Here is a 16,146-nt window from a genome sequence, read left to right as displayed (position 1 = left end):
GTGGCTAGATTGGAGTCTATCAGACTGTTCATTGGAATGTCATGCATCATGAACTTCATACTGTACCAAATGGATGTTAAGAGTGCATGTCTGAATGGGATATTATCTGAAGAAGTATATGTGCATCAGCCAAAGGGTTATGAAGACGCAACTAATCCTGAGTATGTGTACAAACTCAACAAAGCTCTATACGGGTTGAAGGAAGCACCTCGAGCATGGTATGAAAGGTTGACCAACTTTCTGGTTGACAAAGGATACATCAGAGGAAGTGTTGATAAAATACTATTTGTGCTGAAGAACAAAACAGGAATGTTGGTGGTTAAGATCTATGTTGATGACATCATTTTTGAAGGAACATCTAAACAACTTGTATATGGTTTCACTCGAGACATGACCAAAGAGTTTGAGATGAGCATGGTGGGAGAGTTGAAATATTTCCTCGGGCTACAAATACAGCAGACAGAGGAAGGTGTGTTCATCTCATAAAGTACCTATGCAAAGGCACTACTGAAGAGATTTCAACTAGATCATTGCAAGGAGGCAAAAACTCCAATGAGCTCGACAAACAAGAGTTGCAAAGATGAGGAGGGTGAACCAGTAGACACAAAGCTGTACAGAGGAATGATCGGGAGCTTACTATACCTCACGGCTAGTCGACCAGATCTAAGTCTGAGCGTGGGGATATGTGCTAGGTATCAGGCAAAACCTAAGAAGTCTCATCTGGAGGCAACTAAGAGAATCATTCGATATGTCAAAGGTACGACTAACCTTGGGATCTACTACTCAAAGGGATCGAATGGAAATCTTCCTGGAAACTGCAATGCAGATTGGGCAGGAAATGTAGACGACCGGAAGAGTACCAGTGGAGGATGTTTCTTTCTCGAAAACAACATGATTGCATGGTTAAGCAAGAAGCAGAACTCTGTATCATTGTCTACCGCAGAAACAGAATACATTGCCATGGGGAGTTGCTGCACGACTATGGCATGGATACTGGATCATTTCTGGTCTACTGTGACAACAAGAGGACCAAGCACATTGACATTCGACATCACTACATCAGGGAACTAGTCGATGAACAACAGGTAGTGATTGAACACGTTGTCACAGAATTACAACTGGCTGATCTTTTCACTAAACCTTTAGATCTTAACCGTTTTGTTACTCTTTGAAACTTCATTAGGGTTTGTGAGATGTAACAAGTTTGTGTAAATGTACAGGGGATGACAGAAGAGCTGATGCAGAGGCACCCAAAGTTCAGATTTTGTCTTACATCAGAAGTGAGTAGTGGAAAAGAGCTGCCAAATATGCCGTCATGATCTCAAAAAGTACAGGTTTTGCATCGAGAGAGCAATCAAGTAACAAGGGGGAGAAGATGTCATGTGTCTCCCATCATAAAAAAAAAGGGAGCACGAGAAAAACTCTTAGAAAAGAAAAGAGAAAAGAAAAAAAAAAGGCAAGAAAAAGAAAAGAAGTAACAACCCCCAGCTTTCTCATGACGAATAAAGGTTAAAAACTGAGTCAGGACATGATAAAGGCATATTTGTGCGAAAGCTAGACATGAAATAAGCATGATGATCAGATGAGGATCTAGTAGAGCAGAAGGGTGCATCTGTAGCAGAAGCTATGTCAACCTCTGGATCACTCGACGAACAGTTGCTAACGGGAAAGGTAAAACAAATATGCTTGTTGAACTCAAAGTTAAAAAATTAATATGTGTGACACGTGTTCTCTCATTGCTTGCATGTTTAATGTACTAAATGTTCTTTTGTCTAAGTGGTTGTGTCAGCTAAAGTCATTGAGTTAATATCACTAGTCTATATCATCGAGTGTCACAGTGGAACAGTGAAGATTCGATCCGAGCAAGTCATAAGTGGGCAATACGTGTCAACATCAGAGGAAAGGGAAGAGAGAGATCGTGTGAGCCTAAATGGAAGATTTCGAATTTTTTAAATTTGAAAAACTTCCATTTTGGAGAGAGTGGGAGATATTGCGAATATCTAGGAGATCATGGGGTAATGCACCAAAAAGGAAATGATTACCCCTTGATAAACCCTAGACGCCAACTTATCTCTCTCACAATTCTCTTTGCTCTCAAAGCTCAAAAGTTCCAAAAGAAAGAAAAACTCTCTCTCTCTCTCTCAAGAAATTATGTCGATGAACAAGAACCCTTCCGCCGCCGGAAAATCTTCAAACCCACCATCATTGAATCTCGTAGACTACTCTGATGATGAAGAGCAAACGACGCCACAACAGAGCCAGACGTCTCAACCATTGTCCAAAGATCTTCATACATGAGCCGAACAACTGGATCCTGAATCAGATGTCGAGTCAGAACTAGTGGGATCAACAAGGAAGAAGAAGAACGTGAAGGAGGGAAGAAGTAAACAATCCTCTGAAGCGATTCCAGAGGAAGCTGATGCAACTAAGGCTTGCAAAGAAAATCGAGGAAAAGCAATCGAAGTCTCTTCAGGTGAATCTGAGGAAGAAGATGGCTCGGAGAACACTGACTCAGACGAAGCTCAAGAAGTTGATGCTGAAGACGTGGAACCACCAATCAATGTTAAAGAAAAAGAGAAAAAGAGGAAAGCTCCATCATCAGCAACCCAGAGCAATCATGTGAGAAAATCGACCAGGAAAACCTCTGTCTCAGGAATCAAATCTCAAGCGAAGGCCAAAACAACTTCAGGTGCAGAACGTCTTGCAGAGCGAAGGTATGCAAGTTTTGCCTCTAGAGAGATTATTCCAGAACGCTCTGTGGATCTAAGCTCAGAAGACACATGGGGTTATCTGAGTATAATCAAGAAAGGGAAACTTGAGAAGACTGTTACAGGCCTAGGAGGTTACATTCGAGAGATCGTGAAGGAATTCTATGCAGCATTGCCTGGAGAGATGACCAGAGGATCAGAAGTCATAGTGACAGTACGAGGGCAAAAGTATGAATTTTCTCCAGCTATGATTGATCAATACTTCGATGTTTCACCACTTGAAGGAGAGGAGTTAGAAGTAGAGGCAACCATGGATGAAGTCAACAGTGATGAGCTTGTTGACTTCCTGACCGAGGGAACACGGGAGATGAAGAATCTCACGACAAGCTTCTTGTCTCCGTGTAAAGTTGCGTTGCTGGTTCTTGCAGCATACAACTGGGTACGTTCATCTAATAAGAATGCGGTGTCCATTGATCGTGCAAAACTTGTCTACAAGATGTTTCATGGAGTCCGTGTTGACGTAGGAGTGTTGGTCTACAATCAAGTTCTTAACCTCGGAGTTATTCAAAAAGATGGAGAAAAGAAGGATACAAGGTGGTTGATATTCCCTCGTACTATCTATGGTATGCTTCAGATGCAGCACATGGTTCAGCGAAGACCAAGAGAAAAAGTTATGCATGTGATTCCATATAAGAAGGACCCTCGTCTGGGAGAAGAGTATCTCAAGAATAAAAAGGAAGCATGAGAGTCTGAGAAGAAGGCTCAGAAGCAGACCAAGAAGGAAAGGAAATCTGCATCAACATCAACTGCAACACCTACTTCTGAACCACCTCCAAGTACTCCTCGATTTGAGAGGACTGATCCTTCTGGGTATGTGCCACCAAGACAGTCTCTGCGGGCTACTGGAAAGTTCCAGATCATTCACCTCGGATCAGTTGCTTCTCCAGGACAACTGATAGATGCTGAAGAAGCAAAGCTTGCTCTAGATACTACCTCCGAAGCAATTCAACAGCTTGCAACCGCGATGCAGACTCTGACTAGCGTCATGGGACAAATTGCAAGCATGATGTTTCCAAGTAAGTTGTATATCTGGTTCTTTATTTGCTCTGATCTTTATGAATTTTAACTTTGTATGCTCTCAAGCAGGGGGAGAAGAAGAGGCAGTTGATCCGCAGCAGCATGATGACCAGGGGAACTAGATTATGGGGGAGAAAAATTTAGTTTTTTCTCGTTTTTTTAATTATTGGGGAGTGAGAGATAAAACAATGTTGTTGGTTTTTGGTGTTTTGTTTTTATGTTTATCTCTAACTCTTGAACTCGCATGTTTTGAACCTCATTTCAAGTTTTAATGCACATATTATTCAGGATATATATGTTCGAATATGTGTGGTTGTTTGAGCGGATCTGTGCAGGTACTTGAGAGACATCCAAAGCTAAAAGGGGGAGATTGTAGATGCAAAGATCAGATGGACGTTCTGATACAGACGCAAGTACAGCAGTGGAGCAGTCTGCAACAGAGAAGTGTACGTGCGGATGAACAAATCAAGATGAAGATTGCGACTTGAAGAATGGATTGAGGATCAAGGCTAAGTTGATACGAAGATATCTTGGGGAGCAAGCTTGAAGAGATTCACCTTGGAGAAGGGAGATCTCACGATGGAAGTTTTCTAAAAGACTTTAGAGAGGTTTTAGGGAACTTGCCTTATTTGGGTAGATAGGAAATACTGGGTAGATAGACGTGGATAGCCGACTTGGCTGTATTGTATATATAGTCATACTCGACATGTGGATTAGGGTTGGCGAGAGAATTGTATTCTTAGCATAAGAGTGGAGTTCGCTAAGCTTGTAAGCGAATGAATAACACTAAGGGCTAAGGGGTAGAGGTTCTAGAGATCTTGTACTCGATCTTAGGACGTGTAAGGCTAGAGAAACAAGTTAATAAGAGTCTTGATCTTGTTCGAGTTCTGTTTAAAGAAATACTTGTAAGTTCGCTGTAAAAAAATACTAGTAATAATACATATCTTTGTAGATATATTTGCTAAGCTTGTAAGCGAATGAATAACACTAAGGGCTAAGGAGTAGAGGTTCTAGAGATCTTGTACTCGATCTTAGGACGTGTAAGGCTAGAGAAACAAGTTAATAAGAGTCTTGATCTTGTTCGAGTTCTATTTAAAGAAATACTTGTAAGTTCGCTTTAAAAAAATACTAGTAATAATACATACTAGGATAAGACTCGCGCCTTGCGCGGGATTAAGTTATTATTTTTATTATATTTTGGAGAATGAAACAATAGTTTGGCTTCATTTGGATTACGGGTGTTCAACCCGGATATCGGGTTAGTTTCGGTTCGGTTCGGTTTTTTTCGGTATTTGGTTAGTAAAATATAACTACTATTCTAAATCAATATTTACTTTGACTTTAGTCTTTCACATACTTTTGAAAGATTTCAACTGGACGACTAAATTGATCAGCCAATCTTGTTGCTTTAAATCATTAGTGTTTATATATATATATTATTTAGTTTGAATATTTATTAAATAAAAATTCATATGCGTTATACTTTATGATCATTTGTAACTTATTATAACAAAAAAATAATCTATTGATCACAAAATTTTCAGAGTGGGAATATTCAAATTTCTAATAATATATAGACATTTTGAAAAATTCAAATATAACATATAAGAAAAAATATAAATGTTTTTATTATATATTTAATGTGATTTTTTAATATCTTTCAATAATATAAAATTAAAAAAAGAACTAAGACACAAAATTGTTATCAAATATTTATTATTCATAATAATTAATTTTCATATATACGTTAATCATATTAGGTAATTTCGTAGCTTCTAATTAAGAAAGTGCAAAAAAATTTTGGTAGATTATTTATCAATTAGATAGTTAGTTTAATAAAAAATATAATGTAAGTCAAGATGGACCAACCTATTTTTCTAAGAATAGTATATTTTATATAGTCATTTATTAAATGAGAATTTATAATCATACAGTTCTATGATCATTCATATCATTTTATAAATATTTAAATAATCGATAACAAAATTTCAATGTGAAATCTTTAATAAGTTTATAATTTATAAATGTTTTTGAAAATTCATTGAAAGTTTTAATATTAAAATATTTATGTAATCTTATGGTATATAGTATAATCTATATATATATATAAATATATATTTTTTATTATTAAATGATATTTTTTACTCATATGGTTTTAAAATAATGTGTATCTTCTTATAATATTAAATAAAAGTTCATATTAATACAATTTTATGATCATTTGTAACTTATTATGACAAAAAAATAATCTATTGATCACAAAATGTTCAGAGTGGGGATATTCAAATTTCTAATAATTTATAGACGTTTTGAAAAATTCATAATATAACATATAAGAAAAATTATAAATGTTTTTATTATATATTTAATGTGATTTTTAAATATATTTTAATAATATAAAATTAAAAAAAGAACTAAGATACAAAAATTGTTATCAAATATTTATTATTCATTATAATTAATTTTCACATATACGTTAATCATATTAGGTAATTTCGTAGCTTTTATTTAAGGAAAGTGCAAAATATTTTTTGGTACGTTATTTATCAATTCGATAGTTAGTTTAATAAAAAGTGTAATATAAGTTAAGATGAACCAACCTATTTTTCTAGGAATAGTATATTTTGTATAGTTATTTATTAAATAAGAATTTATAATCATACAGTTCTATGATCGTTCATATCGTTTTATAACAAAATATTTAAATCATCGATAACAAAATTTTCAATCTGAAATCTTTAATAAATTTATAATTTATAAATGTTCTTGAAAATTCATTGAAAGTTTTAATATTAAAATATTTATGTAATCTTATGGTATATAGTGTTTATATATATATATATATATATATATATATATTTATTTATTTTATTATTAAATGATATTTTTTACTCATATGGTTTTAAAATCATGTGTATCTTCTTATAATAAAAATGTTAAACCATTGATCATTAATTTTTAACATAATAATTTTAATAGTTTTAGTCATTTATTGTCGTTTTTAAAAATTCAAAATATAACATATACGAAAAAATCTAAATTTTATTTTTATAGCTAATTTGATTGTTTAATTTATTTTAATAATATAAAATTAAACAAAAAATGATGGAGGAGATATACATTGTTATCAAATCTTTATTATTAAACTCATTAATTGTCATATATATATTAGTCATTTATGGTAATTTCGTAGGTTTTATTTAAGGAAAGAAAATATCATATCATATCATTATATCATATAGTTTGACCAACTTATGTATCTAACAACATATAAAAATCGAATGTGGACCTACTTATTTTTCAATTGAATGTAATTGACTACCTAATTGAGTGCCACCTATGCATTGGGGCCTCTTTTAATTAATACAAAATTGAGGTTACATCTTTTCAAATGTTCCTCAATTAATATATAAGGGATTTTTGTAGATATATTCTCTGGTTTACTCTGTTTCTGTGAGTTAGCTTTTGCATTTACGGTTTCATGTCCTTTCAAATCTTCCATGTGTTTTTTGTAGGGTTTTTGTGACTTTTTGGGGTTCTCGTAGAACGATGTAATAGTAGTCAAGTATCAACTATTAATTTATACGCTCCAGCAAAAACATATGCTTCTACGCAAGCACTATGTTATTGTTAACTAGTTTTTTTAATTAATTTAAATATTACATAGGCTATGACTTATGTTGACTAGTTCTTTTCGCCATTATTTTATTGCGATTTTTGATTAGAGCTTTGCAGTGGAGTTTGGAATATATTCTTGAGCTTGAGGAACGAATCTTCGTGGATTCGGTTTAGCCAGCAGCGGGCATTTGATTCAGCCCGTTGTTGATTTTCTTTCTTTTTGAGAAGGTGTAATAGAAAATTTCACCAACCCTTTTTCGCTTCTTTACATTTTTGAAGACAAACAAAAATGAAAATATCTTAACTATTAATGAATCTCATGTTAAAAGAATCAACAAAGATAGTATGTATGAAATCAGGACATTCAGAGAAACGCAATAACATTTTTTCAAGAATAATATGAAAAAGAAGTGGCAGAAAAACAAAACATATACTATTTTTACAACACAACGCTAACGTTAAAACACTTAATTTTAGCAAGTGGTGTACGGTTGTTATTTGTACGGTTGTTTAAGCATTTTCATGAACTGATAATTGGTTTTTGGCACGACATTCAAAGTTTGAGGCATTAGGAAATGCAGTGTTTAGCTTAGTGTTTTTTTTTCTATTAAATTTTATATTGATTAATCAAAAAATAATGAAGATTTACAAATGGAAAGTTGGATCTAGATCAAAAACTGAGCTTAAAAGAAAAAGATCACCTAATCAATATATCATCTCGAATACACCTCAAACCATCGACGAAGCAAACTTCCAGCTTATGGGTGCCTTTGTACTTCAAAGAGCATATCATATTCCTGATAGCTTTATCAGTGCGACGAATCATGGTTTCCGTTGTCAACCAAACTCCCTGATGCCCTTTCTAATTTCTTTCTTGCCAAGTGGTATACACAGTAGTGTGAAAAGCCATCTTAAGTAGAATAACATCCATATTGTTTTGACACTGTCGCTTCAGAGAGGCCACCGTGGTGGACCAGTCCACAGAAGCTATAGAGCCGAGCAAAGTGGTTGTTAGAGTAGTCCAAATTGTAAACGTGACAGGACAAGCAAAAAAACAGGTGATCCCGGCTCTCTTCTCGTTTAGCTTAGTGTTAACAACTATTCATTGTGTTCGAGATAGTAGGTTTAGAGTTTGTGAAGAGGACGTCGTCTCTCTTGGCTGCTTTTGTCAAAATGAATTTTTATCCTCTTAGATCTTTGCTGTAAATCCAGTTTTTCGTCGCTTAAATCTCATTTTAACTTTAAACCGATTGTTTGATCCGCGGTACTACTACACACCAAAATGAACTGTTTCTCCTCTGATGATTCTTTACTACCAATTTGTTTAGCCGCCAGGTCTTTTAAATTAACATATAACGTGGCCATCGCGATTCAAAGAAATGTTCCTTCGTCGTCTCGTCATTATCTAATTAAGCGTCTTTATAATAACAAATTTATATTATTGGTTTCTGTGAATCAGCGTCACGTTCATTTTCTCGATACGAACAAAATTTGCTTAGTAAGTAATAGACTAAAAATATTTTTTAACTTTCACCAAAATTTTAACCAAAGGTCACATGTCAATTTAGTATGGTAACCAAAACACCTTTGAATTCATTCTATATTTTATATGTAAGTTAAAATCTGCGTCTTGCGCAACACGAATTTTCAGTATACAGATTTTAATACATACACAATTATTTATTTTTGCATTTTTACATATTATAAAATAATTGAGAAGTAAGTAGTACTATTATATATATATAAAATTAAATTGTCATGAACACATAAATCAAAACAGTCACTCTTTTTATTTACAATCTTGTTATGATAAACAAATAAAAAAATCATATTTATCTATTTTCTATGATATATAGTTAAATTTAAATGATACTAAAAAAACATATATAGTATACTTTTTACTATGGTTATCTCTTAAATAGTACTTCGTACTAATATGATTTTACAATCATTTGTATTTTTAATGACAAAAAATTAAAACTACTGAAAGCAAAAGTTTTAGTGTGGACATTTATTAATTTTAGTAATTTATAATAATATTTAAAAATCAATGCAAATAGCAAAATTAAAATATTAATTTCTCAATATTTTTTAATGCAAATTCAAGAACTAAAATATTTAATTTATATGATATATAGTTTAATTTAAAATGTATTAAAATATATATATTTTTTAATATGAATATCTACTAAATGAGAATTTTTATTCATGTAGTTTTATAATCATTTGTATCTTTTTATAACAAAAATTTAACCACTGGTCACAAATTTTTAAATGTGATACTTTAAATTTTTTTAGTAATTTAATTTTTTTAAAAAAAAATCAAAATACTACATATGGGAAAAAATCTAAAATTTTATTTTATGGTGAATATGATTATTTAATTTAATTTTAATAAGATAAAATTGAACAAAAAGATGATTGATATAAAAATTGTTACCATATCTTTATTATTCGAAATCAGTAAACTGAAAAATATATTTTAATTATATTAGGTAATTATGTGGTCTTTATTTGAAAAAGAAGAAAATTATCCTTTTATACATTAATAATTAATTTATGATTACTTTAATAAAAAATATATTATATGATTAGACGGACCAACTTAATTATATAGTAATTCTAAAAATCATCGTATTGATGACACGATAGGTAAAATGTTATAATGCATACTTTTTAATATATAAGAGATGATTCCACTACACAACAATATTTGTCCCACATTTGGTAATTAATTAATTGAAATTAAAGCTAGTTGCTAAATAGTTACTCTCTCTTCATTTGAATATGTAATATATATGCCAACTTTTTGTCAATATAATAAACAACACCAATTCTCTATATAATTCATGAATGATTAATCCCAAGATCCTCATTCTTTGGTCCTTCACTTTGGCCTCCTTTAATCTCTCCTTATCTCTCTATCCGACATGGGAAAAGACAAAAATCTAACGGAGGCGCTTCTCTCTACGGCGGAAAACCCCGACCCGACGACCCATCTTCCCTTCTCACCCGCTAATGATATTCCTCGGATCACAACCATTGGTGGATTCGTCAAGGAGTTTAACGTGGAGGCCAAAAAGCTATGGTACCTAGCCGGTCCAGCCATTTTCACGTCCGTTAACCAATATTCTCTTGGCGCCGTTACTCAGGTATTCGCCGGTCACGTCAGCACCATCGCTCTCGCCGCCGTCTCTGTGGAAAATTCTGTTATCGCCGGATTCTCCTTTGGCATCATGGTAAATTACATCACACCCCTTACAACATTTGCGAGTTTGCAAAACGTGGAAAATGTTTGCATTTTACTAATAAAAATATAACAAACTTATTTGTTTTCTTCAATATTCAAAAAATCTTCCTTTCAGAAAAAACATATTCAAATTTTTTTCACATTAGTGCATAAAGAAATTACGATAAATACCATAAAGTGACTTTTTAGGTGAGTGGCCGTTTATGTATATTTATTTATGGTCTCATTTACGAACCGAGTAAAATTGTCCTCGCAATATAAATTAGTTTCAACCACAGTATATTTTTGTTTTCAAAGGCCAAGTATTTAATTTAAACAGTTATATACTAATATGGTCATATGTTTAATTTAAGATTCAATTTTGTTTATCATCGGCATTAATCCAAATGCATAAATCGAACCAGGCATAAGTTAGTTTTAGGATTTTTAGTACCTTTTTAGATATTTATTTGCAGTGGGTGTAAACAAATAGCAACTATTTATGAATATACGAGGTTTATGTTAGGACGTCTAGTATGCACCCCTGCCACACAAAACATACTTTTTTGTTGATCGATTTATCATCCGATTTGGTTATAGGCAAACAAATGAAAATTATTTCTATTATTTTCCAGTCAAAACAAATATAACACCTTTACACATTTGGAAACAAATTTGATTTTATGATCAACATCTTAACATTTGCAACAAAAAGACTTTGTAATCAACCAGTCGTATATCAATGTAAATAGTTATGTATTTAACGAAACGTTCACATTTAATACTCATATACTTTTCTTTTCTTTTGTAATAACGTATGGGTGTGATTGTGAACGTGATTAGCTTGGCATGGGAAGTGCGTTGGAAACGCTATGTGGGCAAGCGTTTGGAGCGGGGAAATTATCTATGCTTGGCGTTTACCTGCAGCGATCATGGGTGATCCTAAACGTGACGGCTCTTATCCTCACTCTCCTCTATATCTTCGCCGCCCCAATCCTCGCCTCCATCGGCCAAACTCCGGCGATCTCTAGCGCCGCGGGAGTTTTTTCCATCTACATGATCCCTCAAATCTTCGCTTACGCCGTTAATTTCCCAACCGCTAAGTTCCTCCAATCACAAAGCAAGATAATGGTCATGGCCGCTATTTCCGCTGCTGCGCTGGCTCTCCACGTGCCCATCACGTGGTTTGTCATGGAGAAGCTCAAGTGGGGCATGGCGGGTCTAGCCGTCGTGCTTAATGGCTCCTGGTGGTTCATTGACGTGGCACAGCTCGTGTACATATTTAGTGGCACGTGCGGTGAAGCTTGGTCTGGTTTATCATGGGAAGCTTTTCACAACTTGTGGGGTTTCGTTAGATTGTCTTTGGCTTCTGCTGTTATGCTCTGGTGAGTCTATACCCAACCTGTCTCCTTGATTAATATTGTTACGAATGATCGTTAATTTAATTGATTTTTTGTTTTACTTTTGAAGTCTGGAGGTTTGGTATTTTATGGCAATCATATTATTTGCTGGATATTTGAAGAATGCTGAAGTCTCAGTAGCCGCACTCTCCATCTGGTAAATATTAAAATTTATTTAGTATTTGTTATTATACACGTTACCTCAACGTCATTTTTTTTTTGTTTAAAAGTCACTGAACGTCATTTACGCACTACTGATGTTCAGTTTCTTTCTTTTAAAAAGTTATCATCAATCAAAGATCTTCTTTAGGAAATTTATAATTAATACATCGTGCATAGACCATGCAGCATGGCAGACTTAAGTGTACGTTTATCTTTTAGCCGTTGCTTTCTTGGGCAGTGAAACCCTACTAGTTAAATAGTTTGATTGGATAATTATTAAACTTTTTCATTTCTTCAAAGTTTAAATATTGTACTATATAAAATATATAACTTTGTTATCATATTGTACTATACACACCAAAGGTGAAAGGACCAATAAGAAAACTAAAAACGGATGTCGAATATGTCCTTCTGCTCATTATTTTTTTTGTCGGCATACGTATAATCTGATATGATCGTAAAAATATTGTATAGTAAAAAAAGACTATTCTTTGAATCTATGCATCTAATCATTTTTAAAATAAATTGAAACTGTAGCATGAACATTTTGGGATGGACCGCCATGGTTGCAATTGGGATGAACACAGCCGTCAGGTAAAACCACGTGTCTTTCACACATGCACAAATAAAAATTTCATTGAACTTCTCTGGCCTATAACTTTTAAGAATATAAACATTTGAAACGATCTCAAACGAGTGCAGTGTGAGAGTGTCAAACGAATTAGGAGCAAACCATCCAAGAACAGCCAAGTTCTCACTAGTAGTAGCAGTGATAACATCGACGTTGATTGGAGTCATTGTATCGACCGTTCTACTCATCTTTAGGAATCAGTATCCATCGTTATTTGTGGGCGATGAAGAAGTCATCATTCTGGTTAAAGAACTCACACCAATACTTGCACTCTCCATTGTCATCAATAATGTGCAACCTGTCTTATCAGGTAATCCGTCTAACTATCTCAAAATAAAAACTTGTTCATTTGGGCTTTGATTCAATTTCCGTATTTTAGCCTTAGATCATACATAGTTTATCTTTTAGCTTAATAAGTTTAGTTTTCTTTTCTAGTTTTACTAATGGATTTAAGTTTGGACGACGTTGGTCTTTTGGTGCGGTTCTTGTTTTGGAGTTTCGGTTACGGTTTGTGAATAGTATGTCCGAACTAATAGTTTTGTTTAGGTAAACATTTTGCTTAGACAAACTTTTTGTTTAGGCTTGGGTTTATTAAACAAACCAACATTGTCTTTTGTTCTATTTTTATTTTTCTTTGGTAATTGCTTGTTTTTCTATTGTTTCAGTTAATTTTAGTTAGTTTCTTATAATATCACATCCTTGTTGTGTGAATATATATATGTTCGATATTCTAATTGTTAGATATAAGGAAATATACATCTAATAAATTACACTGGGCTGTGTCGTTGGCATGGGAGAAACTTATTTAATAAATCCGATGGCAATATGATGATTAAATGGAAAAATCAGGGGTGGCTGTGGGAGCTGGATGGCAAGCAGTGGTGGCGTACGTTAACATCGCTTGCTACTACTTGTTTGGAATCCCATTTGGTCTATTGTTAGGATACAAGCTCGACTTTGGTGTAAAGGTAAAAATGATACCCAAAGTTCACGTCTATCATCATATTAATTTATACAACCTTTGAAAACGTAAAAGTTCAGAAATCAGAACTCAAAAGACCAATGTTGCAAAATCTTTGATGTATCAGGGAATCTGGTGTGGGATGTTAACGGGAACTGTGGTTCAGACAATAGTCTTGACGTGGATGATCTGCAAAACAAATTGGGCCAAGGAGGTAAAACTCAACAGCATTGAAAAAAGTCTTTACTTTTGTTTCTAAATAAAACTCTTCGATGTTCTAGCTGAACGCGATGTGTGTTGTTATGTAGGCTGCAATGGCTGATGACAGGATAAGAGAGTGGGGAGGAGAAGTATCGGAAATAGAGCAACTCTCGAACTAAAAAGACATTACGTACGTAAACTAGTACTCATATCAAAGAAACTCAGCTCGCCATTTGTGTTTGGATCAACAGCACTTTGTATCTTAATTTTAGAGTTGAAGGCATTTCACCCTAAATTTTATAATAACTAGGGACATTGTGGACAGAGTTCTTGTTTCATCTCAATATTTGCTAGGGTTATTGTGGTTGTGAATTTTGCGTTTTGAGTTGTTTTTCAATTTTTTTTATTGTTATAGGGTTAGAGTTGTGATGATGAACTGTTTATGCATTGTTCTCTACTTATGAAGGGACTAAATTGTGTTAATAATGTGATTGATATAGTTCGTGGTGTTGTTTGTTGTGTCACTGAGACTTATTGTTTGTTTGTCTTTTTAATTTGTTTTTTGTACTGTTGAGAGTACATAAATTATATTAAAGTTGTTGAGAATACCTTTTGTTTCTATATATTTTTTCTTCAGTTTAGTTGTGTATATTAAGTAATAATTTTAATTATCCTTATTATGTTTGTTATATGTTTTTATTTTATTTTTAAACTTGTTGCTCTTACCGACCTTTAAAACAAATACATGAAGACTTGTAGAAATAACTATAAAATGAGTGACAGTTCTGAGTATTTGGGCTTTAATCAGTTTTAAACGAAATTATGCATTTCTCATAAGAAGACAATAGTATTGGCATGTTGACATTGGGCATGTAAGCTATTTTTATAAGACAAGAGTAGTGAGCATGTGGAGATGTTGTTGTTGCCTTTGTGTCTATCGGGATTGTCTCTTGTATCTCTTGGTGTAGCTGTGTTTGTTTATCTTTTATTTGATGGGTAATATGTAAACAAAAATTATTGTTAGTAGTATTTATCAAAATTCGTAATTTACTCTGCTTTTTTGTTTAGGTAAATTCACTGATTTTGGTTGCCGTCTTCGTCTTCTTCGTTGCGAAAGTAAGTTTGTAAATTGTTAAATAGTTGGCCGTGTAGTTTGTATTTTTTTTAGCTGGCTTGATGTATGTCGTTGAGTTTTAGTTGAGGTGATTGGTTTGGTATATTTGTTTTGAAGTTTATTTCTAAGATTAGACAAAAAAAAGAGCTAATCATTAATGATTCGTTGTTTTTTGGAATTCTAGTTTTTGATGTTTTGATTGTTTGGGTTGTTGTGGTTTCTTTTAAACTGTAAAATAAAAGTTTGTGTAAAATTAGTTTGATGAGTAAGGGAGATAAATAGACGATCACAAAATAGAAAATATTTTTGATTATTAATGTTAGCACAATATAGATAATAATATAAAGGGAATTGTGTGTTGATTATTTCTTACGGATCAATGAGGAGACAGATAAGGACTCGAGTTGTTTCTTTGGTAAGTCAGAGCCCTGGACAGAACGGATATGTCCAACCACATCTGCAAGTTTAAATATCAGTTATGATATCAAAACATAATATAAACCCAGATACAATATGATAATATACCTAGGAGTTATAGGTTTGTGTTTGCAATCACTTGGAAATTGTCGAACAGTCTAGTTATGACTGGAGATTGATCTCAGGAGCACCTGTGATGACTTCATCATTAATAGTTGGTGAGTTGAAACGAATGAGGAATGAATTATCAGTTATCTTGTACATGCTTGAGCACATAGCAACCTCAAAACGATCGACTTTCACAATGGAACCGTCTTTCAAAGATGACATGCAATGATTAGCACGTCCGGCGGGAATAAACCCATGAATCACGGAATCTGCAAATAATATTATTCAACAAAGAATCAGGAAATCAATTAAAAACAATTATGTTAAATAAATGTGATAAATCAAAGATTAAATTACCTTTTCATTTTCATCAAGGAAGAGAACTGTGATTCCCATAAACTCACTGTCTTTCTTGAAATTCAGGGAATCCCATAAGCGAGGAGGTTAGAGGCTATGCTCTGACTACTACGACCAAGACGGAGAGACTCGAAGGTTGAGTGACGGACGCCGGGGACGCCGG

General features: G+C 33.5%; 2 protein-coding genes across 3 annotated transcripts; both read left to right on the top strand.

Moving 5' to 3' along the window:
* Positions 1 to 552: 552 nt before the first annotated feature.
* LOC125590613 (secreted RxLR effector protein 161-like) lies at positions 553 to 1,071 on the top strand. Its single transcript, XM_048764240.1, has one exon. It carries the CDS (start codon positions 553 to 555, stop codon positions 1,069 to 1,071), a length of 519 nt encoding a protein of 172 aa, XP_048620197.1.
* An 8,915-nt stretch (positions 1,072 to 9,986) lies between these two features.
* LOC106410105 (protein DETOXIFICATION 29) lies at positions 9,987 to 14,515 on the top strand. 2 transcript variants are annotated; one of them, XM_048762061.1, is made up of 8 exons: positions 9,994 to 10,642; positions 11,476 to 12,017; positions 12,103 to 12,189; positions 12,732 to 12,788; positions 12,897 to 13,135; positions 13,675 to 13,793; positions 13,914 to 14,000; positions 14,095 to 14,513. In XM_048762061.1, exons 1-8 carry the CDS (start codon positions 10,334 to 10,336, stop codon positions 14,164 to 14,166), a joined length of 1,512 nt encoding a protein of 503 aa, XP_048618018.1. In that variant the 5' UTR covers positions 9,994 to 10,333; the 3' UTR covers positions 14,167 to 14,513. The 2 variants fall into 2 exon arrangements, with proteins under 2 accessions (XP_048618019.1, XP_048618018.1); XM_048762062.1 differs by lacking the exon at positions 13,675 to 13,793 and having other exon boundaries at positions 9,987 to 10,642; positions 14,095 to 14,515.
* Positions 14,516 to 16,146: the final 1,631 nt, after the last annotated feature.

The sequence above is a fragment of the Brassica napus genome, chromosome C7 (assembly GCF_020379485.1).
Source record: "Brassica napus cultivar Da-Ae chromosome C7, Da-Ae, whole genome shotgun sequence".
Classification (NCBI taxonomy): domain Eukaryota; kingdom Viridiplantae; phylum Streptophyta; class Magnoliopsida; order Brassicales; family Brassicaceae; genus Brassica; species Brassica napus.
This window is presented reverse-complemented; position numbering and strand designations above follow the sequence as displayed.

Excerpts from the sequence above, each read along its gene's own strand:
- LOC106410105 (XM_048762061.1), top strand. The coding sequence starts at position 10,334 with ATGGGAAAAGACAAAAATCTAACGGAGGCGCTTCTCTCTACGGCGGAA. Across the intron at positions 12,789-12,896 it reads GGGATGAACACAGCCGTCAG|TGTGAGAGTGTCAAACGAAT; the intron begins GTAAAACCACGT and ends AAACGAGTGCAG. Across the intron at positions 13,136-13,674 it reads TGTGCAACCTGTCTTATCAG|GGGTGGCTGTGGGAGCTGGA; the intron begins GTAATCCGTCTA and ends TGGAAAAATCAG.
- LOC125590613 (XM_048764240.1), top strand. The coding sequence starts at position 553 with ATGAGCTCGACAAACAAGAGTTGCAAAGATGAGGAGGGTGAACCAGTA.